The sequence below is a fragment of the Tiliqua scincoides genome, chromosome 6 (genome assembly GCF_035046505.1).
Source record: "Tiliqua scincoides isolate rTilSci1 chromosome 6, rTilSci1.hap2, whole genome shotgun sequence".
NCBI classification, from domain to species: Eukaryota; Metazoa; Chordata; class Lepidosauria; order Squamata; family Scincidae; genus Tiliqua; species Tiliqua scincoides.
This window is the reverse complement of record NC_089826.1, coordinates 88,451,540-88,475,451: the sequence shown is the minus strand read 5'-3', so window position 1 is coordinate 88,475,451 and position 23,912 is coordinate 88,451,540. Positions and strand designations below refer to the sequence as shown.

Here is a 23,912-nt window from a genome sequence, read left to right as displayed (position 1 = left end):
AACAACCTTCTTAAGATAACCTGGTTATGGATATGTGTGCACTTTGAAAAAACATCAAAATTTTGCACAATAAATTCTGTAATGTAAACTGAAGAAATATAAAGAGGTATATTGTGAGGATATGAAATGCTTTAGTATTGAAAACAAACAGGGAAATGGTTCTCTAAATCAAACAATACGAAAAGCCTATAGAATTTAGCAGATAAGTTCAAGTGTGGATTTACTGTGCAGTGAAGCTTCCTTGGTGACCTTGGGCCAGTTGCCATCTCTTTGACCAACCCTAGCCTTGGAGGGTTGTTGTGTAGATAAAAGTGCAACAGGGGAGAGAACCATGTGCACCATCCTGAGCTCCTTGGAGGAAGGAAGGGATATAAATGTAACTTATGATTGGGTGCCTGAACCGTGGCATAGCTAGAGGAGGTGCAATGCACTAAATTTTGCAGGGAGCCTCACCGCAGTGTGCAAGCGGCCCCTCCCCTTCAGAACCATTTCAGTGTATGCCTCCGTTGTGCTCTCCCCACCTAGAATGGCTCTGAAGGGGAGGGGTGCATCACCCTTGCACGCTGTGATGAGACTCCCTGCAAAACTCAGCATGCAGAAAGTGAAAGTGGAGTGACCACCGAAACTTTTTCGGAAGTGGAGCGCAATCGTTCTACTTTCACTTCAAAGTGGCTGGGGAGCCCTGCAGGTGCTTGCATAGGGTTCCCCACACCCCAGGAAGGCTGCTGCAGGGACTGGTGAGTACATCCCAGTCCCTGCAGCCCCCCTGAGCGGCGCAATCCTGGGGATTGCGCCGCTGCCTTCCCCCCTGCCCCTTAAGGGGGCAGAGGCCAGGGCCCTCAGACTGGGGCGTTGCGACACACCAGTCTGAATACCACTGTCTTAAGCGGAAGAGTATATTGCACAATAGGGTGTATTGCAAAAAGCTAATCTGGATGTAACCACACAAGGCTGTGAGGCAGTGGCTAGATCCTCCTTTTCTAAGAAAAGGTTAAGCTGGCGTGAAGACACCCCATTGTTCGGGGTGCACTTGATGCCAATCTGTGTCTGACTACAATTCAAAGAGTGGGCTTTCATGAGCCCCAAATAGTTCCGGACCAGGATATTTGAAAGACCACTTTCTCCCAGCTGATCCTGTCCTCCCGCTGTAACCAACCTCGGAGGTCCTGCTTCATAGCCCTTTGCTGTTGCCATTGGAGGTCCAGTTGCACGGAACATGGAGCAGGGCCTTTTTAGCGGCAGTGCCAAGATTGTGGAACTGTGTCCCTTGGGAGCCCTGAATAGACTTCCTCTTTATTGGCACCTGTGTGTGCTTCATTTCATTGCTTTGGAGATTCAAAATCTGGGACATACATATTTCAGTAACTTAGAGGGACTAATCGAGGCAGCAATAATTCTTATTGTTGTTACAGGCAGATAAGTTACTGGGAAAAGGCAAGGAGGAATTGGCAGAGCAAGAGGCTACATCTTCATCCTGTTGTCTGGCTTTAAAATACCTGCATTCTGCCTTTCCCTTCTGCAAAGGAGGAGCTCAGTGCAGCTCCCAGCATCATTTCTTTCTAGATGTAAATCCTGCCTTTTGATCCAAATTGATTCTCAGTAGAGATTACAAAACAGACACAACACAGGAGCCCCCAGATCAGTGTTTCTCAAACTGTGGGTCAGGACCCGCTTGGTGGGTTGTGAGCCAATTTCTGGTGGGTTCCCATTCATTTCAATATTTTATTTTTAATATATTAGACTTGGTGCTGTCATGGTATGTGACTGCATTTGGGGAAATGTTACAGATCTGTACTTTGAAAATGGCTACTATGTATATGCTTTTAACAATGATAGTCAATGGGATTACTCCTGGGTAAGTGTGGATAGGATTACAGCCTAGGATTGTTAAAAATTTTCCTTCTTGATGATGTCCCTTTCAGTCATGACATCACTTCTGGTGGGTCCTGACAGATTCTCATTCTAAAAAGTGGGTCCCGGTGCTAAAGGTGTGAGAACCACTGCCCTAGCCAACATGACATTTGAAGCAGAGTTCTCTTTTTTTTGGGGGGGGGCAAAGAGGGGGTGGTGAGCTCCCTGCAGCAGCTGGTTGACAGGGGGCCAGGCTGATTTTCTCTTTACTATGGTGTTAATCCTGAGTGCCGAGGGGTGTTGACTGAATCGGACACAAGGGTCCACAACATCTGACTACACTTGATAGCTGAGCCAACATGTCTGGACTTTGCCCCTCATGTTGTTCCTGACCTCATGCTGCACCTTTAAATGAGGTCAGAGACAAACCCTCAGGAGCAAGGGCAGAAATAGAGACCCACCCGCCACTGAAGAAACCCAGTGCAAGCCTGGAACTGTGGAGGATACAAAAGCAGAGTCCAAACCATGATGCCAGCTTGGAATTGGAGAGAGGCAGAGGGGATCTTTTCTATAGCTGGGCTATGCCCAAGTGGCACACACCTCTGGGGACAATTCCCACCCCACCCTGGTTCCAAGCTGGGGAAGACCAGAGGTACTGTCTTTATGCTCATCAAAGTGGAACAGGATACTTGCCAAAACAAGGGCAGTGAGTGGAATTGTGGACTGCAATGAAACACAATGAGAAATGGGGCTCAGAGTGGACCCAAGCAGAAAACAAACTGTTTTGGATTTCATTTGAATCAAGCCCAGATTTGGCTCAGTTTGGGTGAAGCCGTTCCACATGAAGCCTGGAGAAACCCACCCATCACTAATTGTGAATTGATGGCTCCTGCTGCAAAATACTGCTTTTGTAGGAGAGCACTTTACTCCCCTGTCTTAGTTTCAATACACACACAGATGATGTAAAACTGCATTTTGCTTTCATCTTAAAATAACCTTTCATTTCAGGGTTTGTTTTTTAAACATTTTAAAATCTGCTTCACATATTCAGATTGATTTTTTTCCCCTCTGAGTTTGTTCTATGATTTTTTTTTTTAAAGAATTGAAGCTTGCTGTAGAAATTTCAGTACTGAGAGGAAAATCTCAGCAGTTCCAGACAGGAACATAAATGCGCAGTGACTGCGTGAGACAGTCCTGTTGGATAAGCCACCCCTTGACTGTACATCCTGAGTAATCTTACCAGAGTTGTCCAAAAGGTCAGGTTCTGCTTGTTGTGGTGCAAGAGCAGAAATCCAGCGCAGCTTCTCACTCCTGGGAAATTGAGAGAGAGAGAAGAGGTTGCTATTGGAGTTTAAGATGTGGCATCCTTTCATTTGGTCTACTTGTGAGTTATGTCTTTCACTCATTGGGGCACTTTAGTGAGTCCCTGTTCTTTCTTTCAGTCTCTTCACCTCATCTGCAGTATTGAAATGATAACACCTGTTTATCTTGTAAAGGTTCCTGTAGTAATACAGGTCCAGCCTTGTTATACATGGGTTTTTTATACATGGATTTGACTCAAAATGAAAGACCCCTGCAAATGAGGAATGTGCTGATCCCTGGAGAAGGGAAAAATGCACCCCTTTAAAATCAGTTTACAAAACTGCTTTTTACTGTTGCATACAAATGACAGTCATACAAATGATTACAGGTATAATCTAAGTATCCACAGATTTTTCTATCTCAAAGCTGATGAGAAGAGCCCTTTAAATTAAAGGAAAACAGTTGTTTAATGCCAGAGAGGGCAGCCTGCTGACAATCCATCAATCATTCTCTCTGAAAGCTTCTCCCTTCCCCTTGAGCATGTGAAAAAGGCTAAATGGCAGCAATTGTCACCTTCTCCATTCTTTCCCCCTTTCTGGGGCTCCTGGTGAAGGGAGAGATTGTTTCCTCCTAGTGAAGCCTAAGCTCCTGGAGAGAGACTGATTGACTCTGTGTGCATTACAAAGGTCAGCAAGGCTGCTTTTAAATCACTGGAGCAAAGGGTTTTGTTTTTTAAATTGATTTGCTATAGTGTGTTTTTTTGCCATCCATGTGAGTTCTTGGAATGGAACCCTCAAATAGTGAGACTTAACCTGTACATACAAGTACTTCTGAGCACCCAGAAAGCACCAGTTGCTTGCTTAAAAGTCATCATGGCATTAAGCCATTTTTTTTTTTTTTGTCTTCCAAAAGCCACATTCTGGTAATTAGGGTCAACCAAAAAGATACTCTCTTGTCATGAAACTGTAGTTTCATGTGGGATCTTATTTTCTTACATTAGTATTAGAGTAGCTGGGGCTCCTTGGGTGTAAAAGATTCAGGTGAGAATGGTTGGGTTCATTAGAGAAGAGGATTAAAACCTTTAGAGAAGGGAACTTTGTTGTCTTCCTGGCTGGTGGATGAGGCCTAAGGGAGAGTTAGCCTTACTTTGGTGATGTGAGTAAGTGAAAGAAGTTAAATTAATTCTGACTAGTCAGCAAAAGAGTCAGATTGTGTTGGGTTTTTATCTGTTCTATGTAGTTTTCAGCTGGTTCACAAAAGTGTTCTGCTTTCGTTTGGGAGCCTCCTAGAACTGTTGTACCTTTAGCCAACTGCATCTGGATGTTGCAGAAGCCCCTTTTGTTAGTTGTAATAATTAATGGCTCTTAATAAACTGTGTCCCTTATTTCTTTTTTTGTTTGCGTCTCATAGAGGTAACTGGGAACCATTATTCTCTTCCCTTAGTGGGTATAAAAGAGGGGACTTTTAGAGAACCCATAAATTAGTGCATGTAATAAGGAAGAGAGATTTAGCCCAGGGAATTCCTCTAGTAATCCTGGTTCTTGGGCTGGTGGCAGTGGGGTAGTTATTAAGGGATCTTACCCCCCCCCCCAAGACCCTGACACCTCTTAAACAAGCTTTTGAGTTCTCCAGAACTCTTCATTGGGCTGTAAAAGGAGGGGAAGAATGGAGCAGATGAAATGTTCCCCATGGGTCTGGAACTTATAAAAGGTAAACCTTGTAGGTTCATCTTCCCTGTTCTTTGACTCTTACAACCCAATCCTACAGGGTACTTATGGTGGAAACCCCAGTCTGCTGCTGTAAGCAGAGATGACATGTGCTTTGGGGCTGTCAGAGCAAATGGGGAGTGTGGGATTTGTCCCATGCATGTAATTCCTGTATACTGCATTGGAGCAGGTAAAGTTGTAAAGATTCAGGGTAGGGAGCGGGCTAAACTGGGAGTGACTAAGGGGTGATTCTTGATGGCAGCAGCACTCTCTGGGATCCTATCACCACCTTGGCTGCCGGACACGCCCTTGCCTGTTCTCTGACTTTAGCAAAATAACTAGCATATGTTCAAGGAGACCCACTGACAGGTAGCTCCCTGAGAGGCAAGTAAAAATGATTTTTACTTGTCTCTCCTGGGCTGTGTGTTCACTTGCTCTCCCCCCCCCATAGCATTCAGTGCATGCTCCATAGGGGGCACTCCATGCTATGGGCTAGAGGGGAAAAGGACTGAGCCCTTGGTCATTTGAGTTTTCGGGGTTTAAATGGTGTGTTGATAACACTGAAAGTAAGATATCAGGACTGGACTGCTCAGATTGCTCATTTGACCTCTGGCACCTCACAGAATTCATGTAGTGTAAACAAAAGATAATTCACTTGGTATAAAGCCCTACAGGTGCTTGTCCTGCCCAACATGACAACGGAGTAGCTTTGCATTTCTAGTCACAGCTGCCTTCTTTGCTTTGAACAGCATGCTGAGGAACTGTGTGGAGCTGAGCTGAGCTGAGAGGTGTGCCTTAGAGGGGTGAACCTTTGAGCTTGTTCAACTCCTTACTGTGTTTCTGTCCGGAAGAGAAACTCCACTTTTTTCCCCTGGCTGTTCTGCAGCAGGAAGAGGCGGAAAACGTTTTTGTTGGCGCCGTGAAGTTTCATTTCACACTTCTCACCACGGACATCTGAGGATGCAGCATAATCAAAGACAATGAAGCGCCCATTCCTGCAGAGAGGGGTGGGGGCGAAAAAGGGGGGCATGAGAGAGGCCAGGCATTGCTCTTGTGCATGATAGAAACTGCAGGACTCCTTGCTCTTCAACCCCCCAAGTGGAGCTTCAGCTTATTTTGTCCGCAGGGTCCTTGATACTCTAGAAGTGTGAAATGATCATTTTTGGATCCTGTGAAAGTGACATAGTTGCTTGTATCTTGTCTCAGAAAGTCATTTTGGAAACTTTGAAGCATATTGCTTGCTGTTTAACAAATGGCAAACACTTGGCATGATCCCACCTGAAGGATCCTGACACTATCAACACTTCTGATCTTTGCAGTGCAGACACCTGAAGCCTGCCATGATCTCTTCCCCACCCACCAAATGGTTTTCAGCCAGTGAGCACAAAGTGTTCAAGGGACAAAGGATTCCACCACAGGGGTGAGTAGCAACAGTTCCTGCATATTCTCATCCTTTGGTTTCAGGCTGCAGCTTTTGGGTGTCTCCAAGTGTTAAAGATTCACATGAATCCATCACAGGTTCTTTGGAAGGCTGAACCTTTCATGAACCTGGGGTTTATCACTGGCTGCACTGATGCTACAATTCATTTAAACCTCAGACCTGGCATTATGCCTGAGTCCACTGTGCCAAAATCAGTATGAACTCTAGGGGTGGGAGATAATTAAACCAATGCACAGGCCTCTGGTGGGTGGCAGAAGAAGTTTTGTTTTTTAAAGTGCAAAACTCCTGAGTTGGGTAGGCCCAAAGTAAGCTGTATTTCAGGCTTCTATTCACTCCTAAAAGAAAGAAAATTGTGAATGTGAAAGTCATGATGGGTTCTAGCCTACCTGCGTTCTAATGGTTAGTGGGGTACTGCAGGAAAAGCCAACAGGCAGGTGCTCGCCTTTTCTGCCTGTTCAAAACTCTAATGCTGCAAAACAGACCCTTATGGTTCTGAGAGAAGCAGAATCGGAGCTTTGAAGATAACACTGCCATCTTCAGGCACTCGCTATCCATGCATGGCAAACAAGCGTCTGCTAGCTAGCCATCCACCCGCCATATGGATGCTTTTCATGGCCATGCACCTAACTTATCAGTGCTTGTCTGCAGAGGTGAGTGCTGAATGTTGAGACATTCAGAGGTGCAGCTATGCAGGACACTGCTGCAAGTCTACACTGGACGATAAATGCCTGAGGAAGACCAAGGTGGAAGAGTTCTGTCCTTGAGAAGGAGCCAGAACAAACATGTCAAGATCACCGGCAGAAGATCAAAAGCACCTTTGCTCTCTGTAAACAAATGTTTACTTTGTCTTCTGGTGTGAATCTGAAAAAAAAAAACTGATTCTGTGGGTTTTTGGAATGGTCATCTTGAATGGGAGGAAAAGGACAGGGAAGCATCTATTGCCTAGCTCAGGGGTGTCAAACATAAGGCCCACGGGCTGAATGTGGCCCCCAAAAGCAACAATAATTGCTACAGGTCATGCCTCGTTATCCACTGGGGTTCCGTTCTGGAACCCCCAGTGGATTAAAAAAATCAGTAGATACCAAATCAGGGGAAAAATAGCATTAAAGACCCACTTGCAGGTTTCTCGCTCCTCCACTGTTGCTGCAGAATGCATTGCTATCGATACTATGCTGCATTCAGCCACTAGAGGGGGTGAATAATGAAATCTGTGAATGAAATTATAATTATTTAACACCACAAAGGTGGGAAATGGGATTTTGGTGCTTTTTTCCCCTTGTTACAAGGTATTTAAAGATTGATCTTGGGATCAGTGTTGAGTCAAATCATTGGATACCGAGGTCCCACCTGTATTTATAAAAGCTATAATTGGGCTCTTCCAGCTTGATAGTTGGACTCTCTCACATCTTGAAAATATGAACAGGATTTGCCCATTTTCTCTTCTGTTACTTGCAGCTAATGAGTTTCTATGTGAGAAAAAAGTGCTGATTTACCCCTGCTGATTGGGTAAGAGGCACTTTTTCAAGTGGGTGCTCCTCTTTTTTTTAGCAGGGGGAGAGTAACTGGCCCACCTCACCCCAGCACTGTCTGTTCTAGTGGCTGTCTGCTGGTATTCTTTTGCATCTTTTTAGATTGTGAGCCCTTTTGGGACAGGGAGCCACTAGTTGTTTGATTTTTCTCTGTAAACCGCTTTGTGAACTTTTAGTTGAAAAGCGGTATATAAATACTGTTAATAATAATTAATAATAATAATTTCTGGCCATCATCTGCTTAATGATGAAACTTCCATCCCTCAGCGGGCACCATGAATACTAACTTTGGCCCTCTGTATGAAATGAGTTTGACACCCCTGGCTAGCTCCTGTGAAAGCCACACCCTGCTCCACTGTCAAACACTAGAGCATTTTTGTAACCATTTGTAAAATAAGGGAAGGATGCATATAGGGATGACTTTACTTTTTTACAAAACTGACACACACATGGGGAGAAGCAAGATGGCGGTCTAGTATGTCTGCCTAGCGTGTGAGCCCAGCTTGGCAGCTCACATCTTAATGAAGAATTCACTGTGACTTCTGTCAACACCTGTCTTCTCTCTCCGGGTGTGAGAAGTGCAAACCTTCCTCCAACACTTACTCTCTGGGCCGAGAGAGAAGCAGGTAGTCGTTGAAGAGATGCAAGTAGATGGGCCGGGTGGTGAGTTTCCACTTCAAGCTGATATTGTACTCCAGCGCTGTAAGTTCACCGCGCTTTATCAGCCGCCGTGACTGTGAGATAAGTGGGAAAATCTGTAGAGACAAGCATATTTGTTGTAAGTGAGGCCATCCTCTCAGACTGTGTGCCTCACACCCCTCCAGTTAAGACTGCTCTCCTGTTCCAATATTATTATTATTATTAAACTTTATTTATATGCCGCCCTTCTCCCCAAAGGGACCCAGGGCGGCTCACAACATATTAAAAACAGATTAAAAACATAATTTAACCACAAATAAAAACACATTAACACATATTAAACACATATTAAAAACACATTAACATATACCCATAAAAACCATAGTCAGATAAAAAGAGCAAAACGTAGCAAATCAGAGGAAACAGGCCTGTAAAAATACTAAAAAAGATACAGAAAAGATGTTTAAAAAGGCCATGCACCAATATGCAGATGGATGTTTTTGATCCTGGTACTAGGGCGGACAGGTGATAGCAAAAGTTGAGTATGTGTGTAGGGAAGGAGAAATGCAATGGTGCAAGTGGCTTGATTAGCCCACAGAATATTGTGCAGAAGAAACACCAGGATAAACACCAGAGAAAAAGCAAGTGAAAATGGAATGTCCTGAGTAATAGCATTCCTAAGGCAAGTGTCCTCTGCTAACTGGACTAAGAGGCAAATTTTAAAGTGACGATTCTCTTATATTTTGCAGCGGGAGAGCAACTAGCAGTCCCTGTTCATCCCAGTGTGGCATCTTTTCTAGCTACTGTTTGCTGGGATGTTGTGTGTGAGAGGATATTGAGCCCTCTAGATCAGGGAAACAGCTGTCCATTTATTTTGCTATGTAAACCACTTTGAACCTCTTTCTGGGTAAAAACTGGTTGTATGTAGAAATATTTCTAATGAGTAAAAGTCTTCCTGGGTTGTGCTGAACTTCCAGTGAGGCATGTTTGCCTCTCTTCTACTGGCAAGCCCGGCTGTTCAAACCATGAGCCTCTGTGCATGCATTCCACCCATCACAGTGGCTGCCTGATAATGCACAGGCTGTTTCATCCCCAAACTATCAGGCAACAGCCTCACCAGCCATTCCATCAAACCGATGGGCACTTTGCAGGCAAGGCAAGAAAAAGTGAAGCAAAGATGAGAGGTATACGTGGGGACCAAAAGGTTCTTTAGTGGATTCTGGCTACTATCCTAACCACACCTTCCTGAGAGTAAGCCCCATTGAACAAAATAGAACTTACTTCTGAGTAGACCTGGTTAGGCTTGTGCCCTGTCTGAGTATTTTTTTTTTTTTAGCCAGCACATTAGGAAAGCATATGGCTTTAGCACTGAGTGGAATATGTGAGCTGAGCCTCTGAGTTTTATTTTTTTTTACCTTGCATTCAAACTCCATGTTCTGACTTAAGTAGATGAGTTCCTCTGTGTTCTTCATGCGCTGGACATTTTCATTGCAATCTTTGATGAGCTGTAGAGAGGAAGATGCTGTCAGAACAGGGAGGCTAAAGAATGAAGGGAATGGAACCTTTGAGAAGGGCAGGTGGAATGGAAGCCAGACTGTATCCTATGGGAACAGGTACAGCAAGGGGAAAGTGTCAAGCATTTGCTTATGAAGAGGCTGCTCTACTGTAGGGCATCTCAAGTTGGCTTGGAAACCAGTGCAGAGGTGTTGGGGTGACCAACTCTCCAGGTCAAGCCTGGAGTCTCAAGAATCAACATCAGTCTCCAGGTGACCACTGAAAGCAAGCCTGCAGATTTTAGCAGGGTCTTTCCAACGTTAAGGGCCCAATGCTGTCCAACTTTCCATCACTGATGCAGCAGTGCCAGTGGAGCTTGTGCTTCATCCTACTATGGGAGGACAGCTTTGTAATGTCACTACCAACTTTCAGGAAACTCTTCTGGGTTCTGTAGCTGCTTCTAGGGCAACCGTCTGTAGTGACACCTTGTCTGTCCCTCTTCCTCCACCAACTCTGCCCTAGAAACAGAGCTGTAGAACTCAGAAGAGTTTTTCAGCACTTTTCAACCACTGTTCCCCAAACTCCCATGACACCTGTGAGCCTTTTGCAGCACACCAATGTGCCTCAGAACACCAGTTGAAAATGGCTGATTTAAATTATTTCTATGACGTTTTGGATATGGGGGCAGACAAAAATTTTGCTGAGAATATGCATGTATGTCTGTGAGCCCTAATCAAGCAAACGATATCCATAGTGCCTCATATGAAACTACCATTTGCTTGCACACAGTGCGTGTTAACACACATTCAGAGGGAGGCATCTCCTGTGGTCCTCATTCACACTTCGGAATGAATGAGATGTGCAGACCACCTGCAAGACACGGGGCTAGAATGTATTCTAGCCACTGTCTTGCATTATTTGACATTATTCTACCTAGGCTGGGATGACTTCCAAACCATTCTTTGTTGCAGGTATTAAGGTGGAAAAGGTACACTGAAGTGGAAAAGGGACAGTTTGGGTCTCAAGGGAACTTGGCTCTAAAAACTAACGTGTGGGCATTTGAACTTCTGTTTAGGGGGAATTGGTAAACATTTTGTAGAATATTTGAACCAAGATGAGTTCAGCAGGCAGGAGTGGAAAACAATCTTTGGTCTCCCTTTTACCTTCTCCAGTGCATCATATGCTTGAGTGGCCTGCATTTCTTCGTCGGCACCAGGTGGGGTTCTTTTCAGTATGTTCTGCAGAATGGAAGCAAAGGGATTTTGACAAGAGGCAAAAGGCCTGGACAATTTCTGAATTTGTTGTGAGTTGGTGCTGAGTTAAAGTTGATTCAATAAGTGTTTAATTGACAGCATCCAGACACCTGCTCAGCAGCTAGGTTTTTTAGAGAACAATGTGAGAGAGAGTGGTGGGCCAGGACCTCAACCTTCATCTCCTAGAAAGTTCTGTTGCTTCAGATGCTACTTTCCCCTCTTTAGTCTCTAAATTGGCAACTGGGAGGGAAAGAGGCAGCATTTCTCAAAGGGCCAGAATTTGCCTGGTTTCTATTAATACTGAAAAGCAATCAGGAATAAGAGGTATCCTCCATCTAAGGCTGCATTCTCATGAGTCGTGATAAAGCTTTGAAAAAGGACAAACATTCTGTTTACAAATGCCTTATACCTTGCTAAGTTTTAAAGTGCAAGCAAGCGTTAACAGAGGCCCTGGAGTGAACATATTTTCCCCTGGAGAAAAACAGCATTCTAATAGGACATGAACTTAGCATGTAGAAAGTATGGAACTCAGTCCCTGAGAACTCCACCCAAAACAGCTTGAAACTGAAGGGCCGGAAGACTCCAGAGACTTGAGTCACATTTTTTAAAAGGTACAAAAGTTCTGATTTCCAAATACCGGTTGGGTGCTCTCAGTTGTGAACACCACATGCACATTGAAGTGACAGTTTTCCATGCAAAGAACAAGATGTGGAGATGTTTTCAATTGCAGTTTTATATGCAGCAAGAAAAAGCGACAGCTTAACCTTGTATGTGTGCCTTAAACAATTAAATGATGTCCTTGAGCCAAGGATCTGGTGTCCTCAACACAGTTACCTGGAGAAGTAGTTTAAGTCGTGTGATGCGCTGGAAAGGGAGGATGAGGAAGGATTTGAGGGTCAGGCGCTGGCAAACGGGATCACTCTCCAGCTTCTCCAAGACTTGTTGGAAGGCAGGAATGTCATTCCTGCCAGAGAAGGAAAGAGGGAGAGAGAGTCTCTGGTGAGAGATGTTTCCTTCAGGGGCAGACTTTCTGTTCCATGTCTCCCTCTGTGACACAGGCAATCCTGCATCCATCCTGCAATATGGGTGTCATGAAGAACAAGAGCAGCAGAGGCTTTGGGGGTAAGACGGTGGAATGGCTCATCAAAGATAGGATCTCAAAACACATAGACGAGCAGGCCTTGCTGAGGAAGAATCAGCATGGCTTCTGTAAGGGTAAGTCTTGCCTCACAAACTTTTTAGAATTCTTTGAAAAGGTCAACAGGCATGTGGATGCAGGAGAACCCATGGACATTATATATCTGGATTTTTAGAAGGTGTTCGACACGGTCCCTCACCAAAGGCTGCTGAAAAAACTCCACAGTCAGGGAATGAGAGGGCAGGTCCTCTCCTGGATTGAGACCAGGTTGAAGACCAGGAAACAGAGAGTGGGCGTCAGTGGGCAATTTTCACAATGGAGAGAGGTGAAAAGCGGTGTGCCCCAAGGATCTGTCCTGGGACCGGTGCTTTTCAACCTCTTCATAAATGAACTGGAGACAGGGTTGAGCAGTGAGGTGGCTAAATTTGCAGACGACACCAAACTTTTCCAAGTGGTGAAGACCAGAAGTGATTGTGAGGAGCTCCAGAAAGATCTCTCCAGACTGGCAGAATGGACAGCAAAATGGCAGATGCGCTTCAATGTCAGTAAGTGTAAAGTCATGCACATTGGGGCAAAAAATCAAAACTTTAGATATAGGCCAATGGGTTCTGAGCTGTCTGTGACAGATCAGGAGAGAGATCTTGGGGTGGTGGTGGACAGGTCGATGAAAGTGTCGACCCAATGTGCAGCGGCAGTGAAGAAGGCCAATTCTTTGCTTGGGATCATTAGAAAAGGTATTGAGAACAAAACGACTAATATTATAATGTCATTGTACAAATCGATGGTAAGGCCACACCTGGAGTATTGTGTCCAGTTCTGGTCGCCGCATCTCAAAAAGGACATAGTGGAAATGGAAAAGGTGCAAAAGAGGGCAACTAAGATGATTGCTGGGCTGGGGCACCTTCCTTATGAGGAAAGGCTACGGCGTTTGGGCCTCTTCAGCCTAGAAAAGAGATGCCTGAGGGGGGACATGATTGAGACATACAAAATTATGCAGGGGATGGACAAAGTGGATAGGGAGATGCTCTTTACACTCTTGCATAATACCGGAACCAGGGGACATCCACTAAAATTGAGTGTTGGGAGAGTTAGGACAAAAGAAAATATTTCTTTACTCGGCGTGTGGTTGGTCTGTGGAACTCCTTGCCACAGGATGTGGTGATGGTGTCTGGCCTGGACGCCTTGAAAAGGGGATTGGACAAGTTTCTGGAGGAAAAATCCATTACGGGTTACAAGCCATGATGTGGATGTGCAACCTTCTGATTTTAGAAATGGGCTATGTCAGAATGCCAATGAAAGGGAGGGCACCAGGATAAGGTCTCTTGTTATCTGGTGTGCTCCCTGGGGCATTTGGTGGGCTGCTGTGAGATACAGGAAGCTGGACTAGATGGGCCTATGGCCTGATCCAGTGGGGCTGTTCTTATGTTCTTAAAGACGTAGAAATGGGAACTTCTTCGAGTTTCTTACAGTAGCCTCCGGAAAGTTTGCTGCTGATAGGTCTGGTTGGTCACGTATGGCAAGTAGACCCGGCGAAATTCTGGGGCATGCCTCAATGCCACATCACAGACATTGAAGTTGAACATGTTCTCCTCAAGCTTCTCTTCCAAGTCAAAAAGGAAACTGCAGGAACCCCATAGGTAGTCATGAAAGACAAACAGAGCATGGTTACTGGAATTCAGCAATTACCATCTCTCTCTCTCTCTCTCTCTCTCTCTCTCTCTCTAGCTTCAACTTTTCTCTTTGGAACAGCACAACATGGGAACTAGCACATTATTTTCCCTACCTACAAACTCTAGGCAAGCCCTTGCTCAAGTTGAGGAGGAAAGGGGCGTTTTAAAAGATCCCTTCTGTATGCAGATTCCCAGCAGATGAAGCAGCTGCCAAGTTGTTGGACTGCATATCTCCAGGGGACCAGGAGATATATAGCTACTTATAGCAATATCTAAAGTGGTCTCTGTGCTCATGCATTACGAGTTCATACTTTAATAGTATTAAAACACAAACCAGATTACACACCAAGTAAACCAACTTAAAGGTTGTGATTTACATTTTAAGTTATGGGGTGAACTTTGCTTGTGCTTTGTGCATAGGTTGTGAGTGCTTGCTCACCTCACATGGCAGTGGTGCTTTTCAAAGGACTGCAGTGGGGAGGCTCTGCCTCCCCATCCTCCTCACATCCCCAGTGCAGACATGAATTGTTTGCACTGACCTGAATATCCTATAGGTTTCTGAGAACAGAAGACCAGAACTCACTTGGCACTAACGTCACGCACATCCGGAAGGCGGGAGAAGAGCCATTGCTTCTCTTGATTGTTCAGGACTGCCTGGAGCGCCTGGGAGCACTGGAAGTGATCCACGGCCACATTTAAGCTTCGCAAGTAGGAGGCCTCGGATGCAATCAGTTCAAACTTGACCTGTTGATTAGAAGAGGGTGAGTGGTGACACCACAGGCCTTCCCCTTTACCTGGTGGTGCTCCAGTCCAGGGGTCTTCAGCCTTTTCATTCTTGTATGTTGCTGCAACCCACAACCGAAGTTTTTGTGACCCCAAGGTTGAAGAACACTGCTTTAGAGCACTAGCTGTGCCTAGGAAGGAAGGAATTTCTTAGGACTAAGGAAAGTGGGAAAGGAAAACCTGGAATCTACTGGTTCCAGGTGGAGACATAGCAAGTAGCTGTGTTTATCACTTCATATTCCAGCAAGAGAGACTTAAATTTCACACCTCAAATTTCACACCTCAAAACTAGCAGCTCAAGAACTGCAGTCAACTGCAAGTTCAAAATCAACCATGCTGCGAATGCCTCGTGGATGGGGTTTGAAATCTGTCCATCTTTCTGTCTGCCCAGGTTAGGAACACACAAGTGTCCACTGCTATCACTCACCTGCTCCTGTCTAGCCATGTGTCTCCATGGCAAAAAAATGAAAAAGTGTATTTGTGGGTTTTTTGTCCCATCTGTTTGTCCTCAATGACAAACAGAATTTATTGACAAAGAATGGCTTCCTCATGAGGAAGCTGCTTGAACCATTCACTAAAGAGGCTATGCCGTGTCTCCAAAACTAGACGTGATAGGGCAAAACGGATGCCGTTGGAATTGGCACCCCAAATTCAATCAAACCACCATAAAGTTTGGGAAAAACTTTTCTGACCCTCAATTTTGTAGGCCTGTGTAATTACTTGGAATTATTTGTTCCCTTATTATTATTATTATTATTAACAGTATTTATACACTGTTTATACCCTTCGCGCTTCATTTATACCCTTCACGCTGCCGTCTTCTATGCACCCTTTTCTTGTGTAGCTTGTGGATCAATTGACACATTGCACTGTGTGCACTGAATACTTTGGGACTAGTTTCTATACTAATGCATAAGACTGAGCTCCACTTTCATGATTGCAGAGTTGTTGGTAGCAGGTTCCCCTTTAAACTTAACACATCCTACAAGCTTGCAGCCCACCTGCAAGCAGTAACCCGGCCTAGATGCCTTTAAAAGGGGATTGGACACATTTATGGAGGAAAAGTCCATTACAGGTCACACGTCATGAGGGGTACATGCAGCCTCCTGGTTTTAGAAGCAGAAGGCCAGGTGCAAGGGAGTGCCACCTGGATGCAGGTCTCTTCTTGCCTTGTGTGCTCCCTAAAGCATCTGGTGGTGGGTAACAGTGAGATACCAGAAATACTACTAACTGACAGCCTTGTCAGCCACTTCCAGGTGCCTCATGCAGCGCAAAATTCCTTCATGTATTACAGTACAGAATTCCGTCACCTTCTATCACGCCCTTTCAATCTGTTCTACATTCTCAGGCCAAATATTGCGCTGCCTTCCTTCCTAGCCCAAGTAGCCTGGCAGGGGTCCTCATCCGTTACCTCCTGCAGCTTCTGCTCCTCATGAGTCATGCTGAGCAGCATAGTGCTTCCTCGGACCATGGGGATGTCCTGCCAGAGGGACGTGCTGGATGAAACCGACAGGCGGTGCAGGTAGGAGTCTGAGTGGAGCGCTTTTCTTCGCAACCTTGGAGAGTTTGGGGAGCCCAGCTCTAGGTCTTCAGGAACAGAATCTGCTCTCTTCTGACTCTGAATGGCCTTGTTCAGTGCATCATCACTGTATTTCTGGTATAGCAACTCTGCTGTGGAGGGAGATAGTGAAATGTTAAGACTTTTGGAAGAAAGGACCAGACCTGTGGCCTTGAGAGGACACTAGACAAAAGAGAGGACAGGACTCCATGTGTCAATGTGAAATGTTGATAGCCAGGTTAAACACATGAGCTATCTATGAAAAATCATTTAAAACAATTCCTCTGAATTTTAACAACATTCAAAAATAAGCACCAAGGACTTGCTGGTTATCTCGGTGCCTTTGCACTCGCTGGGCGGGACTCCAGAATGTGAGAGAAGGTGGGGGGCACCCCATTTGTTGTTCACATGTCTACTCTGTTCATACATGAAATGAGGCTTGGGGTGTGGGTTGGTTTTTATCTCCAAGGGAGCAGATGGGGGATGGATGAGGAGAGCAGATGGGTGAGTCTCCCCCACCTCTTTGCCATCCCGGGATGAATCTGCACCATAGTTTGCCATCCCAGGTAGTTTTCTCCCAGCCAGTTCTAGGAACAGAAGTGAACAGAGCAGGAGAGAGCAATGGACCTGGAGCAATGGAATGCATGAACAGACAGGGCTCAGCATCTGCTGAGTCCACCATCTGCAGATGTCTTCCTATACATCAGAGAGCCTCCAGGTAGTAACTGGAAGTAGCAGACAAAAGCTGGAAGTGGCTTCTGGTCATGTCCTGGAGGCCTTCTGAAGAGGCGGGGAGGCTCATGGAGTGTGCCGTGGGCCCAGCATGCCAGAAGGACCTGGCCCAGTCCCCAGTATATTGTGGCAGTGGGTGCTGGACTTCAGCATCCATGGAATTTGTTATCCGCACCTCTGTGGATAACAAGAATCCATCTATACAATAGGGAAAAGTTCAGCTCTCAGTGTGACTTTATACATGATTGAGGAAGACACACAAGCAAATAAATGTTGGCTACGATGGCCACAGTGGCATAGCTCAAGGGGGTGCAAAGCACTAGGTTTTGCAGGGAGCCTCACCCCAGCGTGCAAGAGGCGCCTCCCCTTCGGAGCTAGCTAGGCCACACCTTTGTTTTGCTCGCACTGCCCAGAATGGCTTTGAAGGGGAGGGGCTACTTGCACACTGTGGTGAGGCTCACTGCAAAACTTAGTGCTTTGCAACCCCTCTAGCTACACCACTGCATGGCCACATCTGGTTTGGCCCACAGGAGCTGACTTGCAATGGTCAGTTAGCACTTGGAAAGTGGTCCTCTGTAATGGTTCATTGCACACATTCTCTGCAAGAAAGATGCAGGTCTTTCCCTGTAGGCTCATACGCTTCTCAGCTGTGCTGCACTGCCTGAGTTGTGCTGCGATCTGTCTCCTTTCCATGTTACTGTGAGGTCAGAATACCACCACGTTTGCTTAGCAGGAGGTACTTACAGGAATGGATCAGTTTGGAGCACCGTCTCTTGATGAAAGCATCAAATGTTTCTGTTGGTTTCTTCTCTCTTTCGAGGGAGGGAAATCATTGAGACAACAACAGTATGAAAATTGTGGAATATGTCTTCCAAGGAATTGATATATCTTAAGATACCAAAAGTAAGAAGGGAGAAAGGAAAGTAAATCCAGATAAAATGGAGGTCGAGGAGACCTACAATTCAGGGAAGGGATTATCCACTTGTTGTGAGTGGGGTAATACTATCCTTGATGGAAAAGGTTTGTAGTTTGGGAGTACGACTGGACCTGACAAGGCTTCTGCATGTCTCAGTGGTGATGGTGGTGCAGAGAAGGGCTTTGGCGTGCACTAACTGTGTCCATTCCAGAATCAGCCACAGCCAGACCTGACTCTCCATGCACCGGTTCTATTGACTTTGGATTACTGTAAAGGAATCTATGTGGGGCTTCCCTTGAAGACCATCCAGATGCTTCTGCTTAAGCAGAATGTGCAGCTGCCCAGGCACTGACTGGGGCTAGGCAGTTGGGCTCTGTCATGCTCTGTTCCTGGACCAAATTCAAGGTGCTGGGGACTACTTTTCAAGCCCAACATGAGTTTGGGCCCAGGAATCTGCATGATGGCCTACCTGTGTTTCGATTCACTTGTCCTTCAAGGTGGGCTGGGGAAGCTCTCCTGCCACTGTCAAAGGCTTGGTTGCAGAATGCACACCTTTTCTGTGGTGCTGTTCAATGTACTGCCAGAATTAGGCTGACCTTCTTTATTCATATATTTCAGCAATATTTGACACCTTTTTTTTCCTTCCCTTTGGTCACTTGTGTTGACTCCCTTTCTTGGGACTGAGGCGGGGGATGGATAATTTTGGGCTCCCTTGCTGGGCTGCTGTTTATAATTGCTGTATTCATTCAATTTTAATTATTATAAGTTTCTTTGAATGCCTCTGTATGTTTATCTCTCTCCTTTCCCCATCCAATCTCACATGTACAGGTTGTGTCTCGTTATCCGCTAGGATTCCATTCCAGAACCCCTAATGGATAAAAAAATCTGTGGATAAAAAAAACAGTGGAAAAATAGATCTAAAGACCCACTTCCAGGTTTCTTGCCCCGCCATTGCTCCTAATAAGGTCATGTCTCAAGATTCACAGGGGTTTGATTCTTAGACTCTCTGCTGATACAATGAAGGGCGCAATCCTAACCCTTTGCAGCACTGGCCCAGCTGTGCCAGTGGGATGTGTACTGCATCCTGCAGTTGGGTGGCATTCACAGAGGCCTCCTCAAAGGACGAGAATGTTTGTTCCCTTATGCCAGAACTGCATTGCCTTTATGTCAGTGCCGGAAAATGGGTTAGGATTGCGGCCAAAATGTGTTAAATAAAAGCAATTTTTAAAAAAATCAAAAAGTGTGTCCCTTTTAGAATTGTGGTTTAAAAACAGCTTTTCTTACTGTTGTAGACAGTCAGCAATTAGAAATACAAAGGACCCCTTGCCTTTGCCTGGCTCTGCTGAAGAATGGAATGAACTCTTGCATGACTATCTTTCTACAACAGTAAGAAAGAAGTTTTTTAAAAAGAGATGCATTTTTCCCCTTGTCCAGGGACCAGCACATTCCTTCTCATTTGCAGTGGCCATTCATGTTGAGTCAAATCCATGTAGTCTTTCTTGAGGTGTGTGTGTGTGGGGGGGGGGGGGGTTAAAAAGCTGAGAAAGGAAGGGAAACAACACCAACCTGGTAAGCAATACAAGTCTCAGTCTGCAAATGGGAAGCTTTTTCCTGTCCATACTGAAAGAGTCAAACTCCATTTGATGGTGTTGTTTAATGCCTGGCTACTTATTGCTGAGATATGTATTTAATACAACTTGTTTTTCATTGGTAAACACTGCCTCAGGATGGCTTCATTCAGATTAAAAGAACCCAATTCCTCTGGGGAGGGTAGATTCAAGTGTGTCAGAAGCAGTTTGCGGTCTAACAATATTATGCAGACTTGTGCTTTGGTTGCATCTTATTGCAAAATTCAGAAAAGATACAAGCTGGTTCAGAAAAAACACTGAAATGCAATGATCAGACATCATGGGAATAGTCCATTTAAACTAAAATGCAATGATTAAAGGCTGGCAATTCCACAAGCAACTTTTCAGTTCTTTGTCATATCATGAGATGCACGCAAGGGTCAAAGAGCCAAAAACCAGAATCAGGAGAGAGATCTTGGGGTGGTGGTGGACAGGTCGATGAAAGTGTCAACCCAATGTGCGGCGGCAGTGAAGAAGGCCAATTCTATGCTGGAGATCATTAGAAAAGGTATTGAGAAAAAAACAGCTAATATTATAATGACGTTGTACAGATTGATGGTAAGGCCACACCTGGAGTATTGTGTCCAGTTCTGGTCGCCACATCTCAAAAAGGACATAGTGGAAATGGAAAAGGTGCAAAAGAGCAACTAAGATGATTACTGGGCTGGGGCACCTTCCTTATGAGGAAAGGCTACAGCGTTTGGGCCTCTTCAGCCTAGAAAAGAGACGCCTGAGGGGGGACATGATTGAGACATACAAAATTATGCAGGGGATGGACAGAGTGGATAGGGAGATGCTCTTTACACTCTCACATAACACCAGAACCAGGGGACATCCACTCAAATTGAGTGTTGGGCGGGTTAAGACAGAGAAAAGAAAATATTTCTTTACTCAGTGTGTGGTTGGTCTGTGGAACTCCTTGCCGCAGGATGTGGTGATGGCATCTGGCCTGGATGCCTTTAAAAGGGGATTGGACAAGTTTCTGGAGGAAAAATCCATTACGGGGTACAAGCCATAATGTGTATGTGCAACCTCCTGATTTTAGAAATGGGCTATGCCAGATGCAAGGGAGGGCACCAGGATGAGGTCTCTTGTTATCTGGTGTGCTCCCTGGGGCATTTGGTGGGCTGCTGTGAGATACAGGAAGCTGGACTAGATGGGCCTATGACCTGATCCAGTGGGGCTCTTCTTATATTCTTAACCACTATGCTGCAAAGGAAACAAATCTAAAAGGCAGTAGTGGATTTTAATTCATTTATGGAAAAGGAACAGGCAGTCCTATCCTGTGTTGGAGCAGGCAGACAGGCTGGCCTGTGCTATATCCAGTGCAGGGTAGGAGGTGGCTGCCTTGCAACTTGAAGTAAGGGGATTTATTTCCCTTACCCCATGTAGTACGGCAGCCACCTTAATGGGACTACTTGGATCTGCGCCTGCAAAATCGCTGGTGCAGAACTGAGCAGCCAGTGTTATACAGGCTGCTCAGGAGGAGGTTAGGGTATGCTGTAGGTCACCCAGACCGGTCCCACTCCCTTCCAGGCCTGGTCCACCCACCGGCTTGCCCTCCCCTGCCTATAAATGCCCCCATTGCGCCCTCCCTCCGCAACTCCCTGCGCTGGCCTGTATTGTATTGGCAACCTTCAGTCTCGAAAGACTATGGTATCGCGCTCTGAAAGGTGGTTCTGGCACAGCGTCTAGTGTGGCTGAAAAGGCCAATCCGGGAGTGACAATCCCTTCCACACCGGGAGCAATGGCCTGTACAAACTCACCAGGTCTGCACCAGGAGGCCAGTATGTGTCATCTCACTGGCCCACCCCACTCTCCAGTCATCGCAGACATGCCTTACAGCACATTTAGGACACTCCTGGGTGGGCATAAGGGACTTACACCAGCCCATCAAGCACTTTAGATTGCATTCCTGTTTAAATATGTCCTTTCCACACCAAGTGTCTGCACAGAAAACATCTGAAAATATGCAGACAGCATTTAAAATTATAGAATTTTCCAGTGATGGACAGGGTGGAAATACAAGGATTTTTTTTGCAAAAATAAAAGAGCAGAAATCAGAGTAAAAAGCCTGAAGTTCAGGTGGAATGAAAACAAAGACATCTCCATCTCCAGGTTTAGTTTTAAGTGGTTGGAATAAAAGCAGCTGATGGCTGGCCAGAGACTCACCCATAGGTGACTTGGTCTGAGTGCTCCTTTTTCTCTCTGTACGCAGGGACTTCCTCCTTGGAAGGAACAAGAGATGCGATTGCTTCAGCTGAAAATAAAAGAGGGCAAAACTTTTTTTTTTTTTGCAAACAAGTTGAATTCTTAGATTTCATTTCTCATCTAAGAGAGTGAAAAGGGAATGTCTTTGGAGAAGTGGGCAGAGGGCCGACCACATACTGCAGAAAGAGGTGGAGGAGTGCAATGCACCTCTCTATGCCTTATGCACATAGATGCGCTGCACCCTTCATGCCTTTTCTTACAGTGCCTTGGTTTTTTACCTCCAGAAGAAGGTGCAAGCAGCAACCTTTCATCAGGGAGAACTCAGAAGTGTCTACTTAGTGACAGTGGCTTAGTGTGACTTAACCTTCCTTCTGTCCAGTTTCTTGGGAGAAGCAAATTTTGCCAAGAGTCTTGCAAATTACAACCAATTTAGGTCCAATTTAAGGACTACCTTAGTGGCAAGGGAACTGATGGTTGCTCCCACATTGCTGAAGTCATGTGCAAAATCTCTGCCCTGTGGTTTAGAGGGTGGGCCTTTATGGTTCCAATCCAGACCCACAAGGGCTGCAAGGTTCATTGTCACAACTGTGGTTCAGAACCATGAAAGCTTCCAAAACTATGTGGGCAGAGCTATGACGTGGCTTTAGCAACGTAGGAGCATCTGCTCCCACAGCAGTCAGATCTCTTACACATTGGGACTTACTGTTGAGCAAACCCCAGTTGGTACCACAGAGACCTGGATGTGCTCCCATCTGCTGATAGCTCTGACCCTCCAAAGGCACAGCCCCAGTCTGAGTTCTTTTTCAGGACGTGCCTTTTGGTGAGAGGCAGACTAGCAAAATACCCACCAGGATGAGATGTGTATGTGGAAAGGAGCTGCTTACTTGCAATTTTTTCCCCCTATGGCCTGAATGCCCATCAATTTGTATGGGAGAAATTTTAAAAGGATCACAGAAAATACAGTTGAGGCAGCGGGGAAACGTCTTTCTTCTCCCCAGCAAGGCCAGCCATTAGGAACCCATCCTATATGCATAGTCCCATCCTGAATTTTGTTCCTCGGTCATGTTAAAAGTTTTCTAAGCCCCTGATAGCTATAAAAGCCAGTCCCAACCATCAAGAATATGAGAAGAGTTCTGCTGGGTCATATCAAAGGTCCGTCTATCCTAGCAACCCATTTTCCGACCATGAACAGATGCTTTCATGCTGTGCTTATGGACATCCTGAAAGCAACAGCTCTCTTGACTTGTCCTGCACATTAGGGAGCTGATGTCTCTGGAGGTTCTACTTGGGTGTTATGGCTAATAGCCATCTATGACCCATCTTCCATTAATGTGATTAACTGACTTTTAAATCCATCTAACCAGTAGCTATCACTACATCAACCCTCTGGAGCAAGTTCAGAGGAGGGAAACAAAGTTGGTGAGAGGTCTTGGCAGAACAGTTAAAAGTGCTTGCTGAGGTTAGCATGGAAAAGAGAAGACTGCTCCTTCTAGTATGATAGCCTTCTAGATACTTGAAGATGGCTATCATATCTCCCCTTAGCTGTCTAACTGTCAAGAGGCCTGTTACACAGGCAAAGTGAAGGATTGTGATTTTCTGTGGTTCCTGAGGGCAGGACTAGAGGCAATAGTCCTTTACGGCTCGGGTCCAGGGTATTTGAGGGACCGCCTCCTTCCCTACAATCTGGCCCGTGCTCTTAGATCTTCTGGGGGGGGGGGCCCTTTTGACTGTGCCGCCAATAAGAGATGTGAGAGGGGTGGCGGCCAGGAAGAGGGCCTTCTCGGTGGTGGCCCCCGAACTGTGGAATACCCTCCCCTTAGAACTGAGAACTGCTCCCTCGTTGCTAACGTTTCGGCATGGACTGAAGACCTTTTTATTTCAAAAAGCTTTTAAATGTTGACAGGCTGGCTGGCGTTCTTGCTTTATATACGAAAATCCATGGGGTTTGTTTTGTTTTTAGCTTTTTAATCATTGTAAATTGTTTTTAACTATTTTTCATGTTGTATTTTTAAATTGTTTGTCAGCCGTCTTGTGTGCCCATTGGGCAAAAAGGCGGGGTAC

General features: G+C 45.5%; 1 protein-coding gene across 1 annotated transcript in view; it reads right to left on the bottom strand.

The window, feature by feature from the left end:
* The window catches only part of LOC136655535 (rho guanine nucleotide exchange factor 5-like), a 32,331-nt gene that overhangs the window by 3,371 nt on the left and 5,048 nt on the right, over positions 1–23,912 (bottom strand). The window contains exons 2-12 of the mRNA XM_066632068.1: positions 21,813–21,900; positions 17,841–17,908; positions 16,218–16,477; positions 14,607–14,767; positions 13,821–13,973; positions 12,050–12,179; positions 11,126–11,200; positions 9,884–9,973; positions 8,433–8,584; positions 5,693–5,854; positions 3,092–3,162 (exon numbers count right to left, since the gene is read on the bottom strand). Coding sequence (XP_066488165.1) covers positions 3,092–3,162; positions 5,693–5,854; positions 8,433–8,584; positions 9,884–9,973; positions 11,126–11,200; positions 12,050–12,179; positions 13,821–13,973; positions 14,607–14,767; positions 16,218–16,477; positions 17,841–17,908; positions 21,813–21,900 — 1,410 coding nt within the window. The remainder of the gene's footprint in view (positions 1–3,091; positions 3,163–5,692; positions 5,855–8,432; positions 8,585–9,883; positions 9,974–11,125; positions 11,201–12,049; positions 12,180–13,820; positions 13,974–14,606; positions 14,768–16,217; positions 16,478–17,840; positions 17,909–21,812; positions 21,901–23,912) is intronic.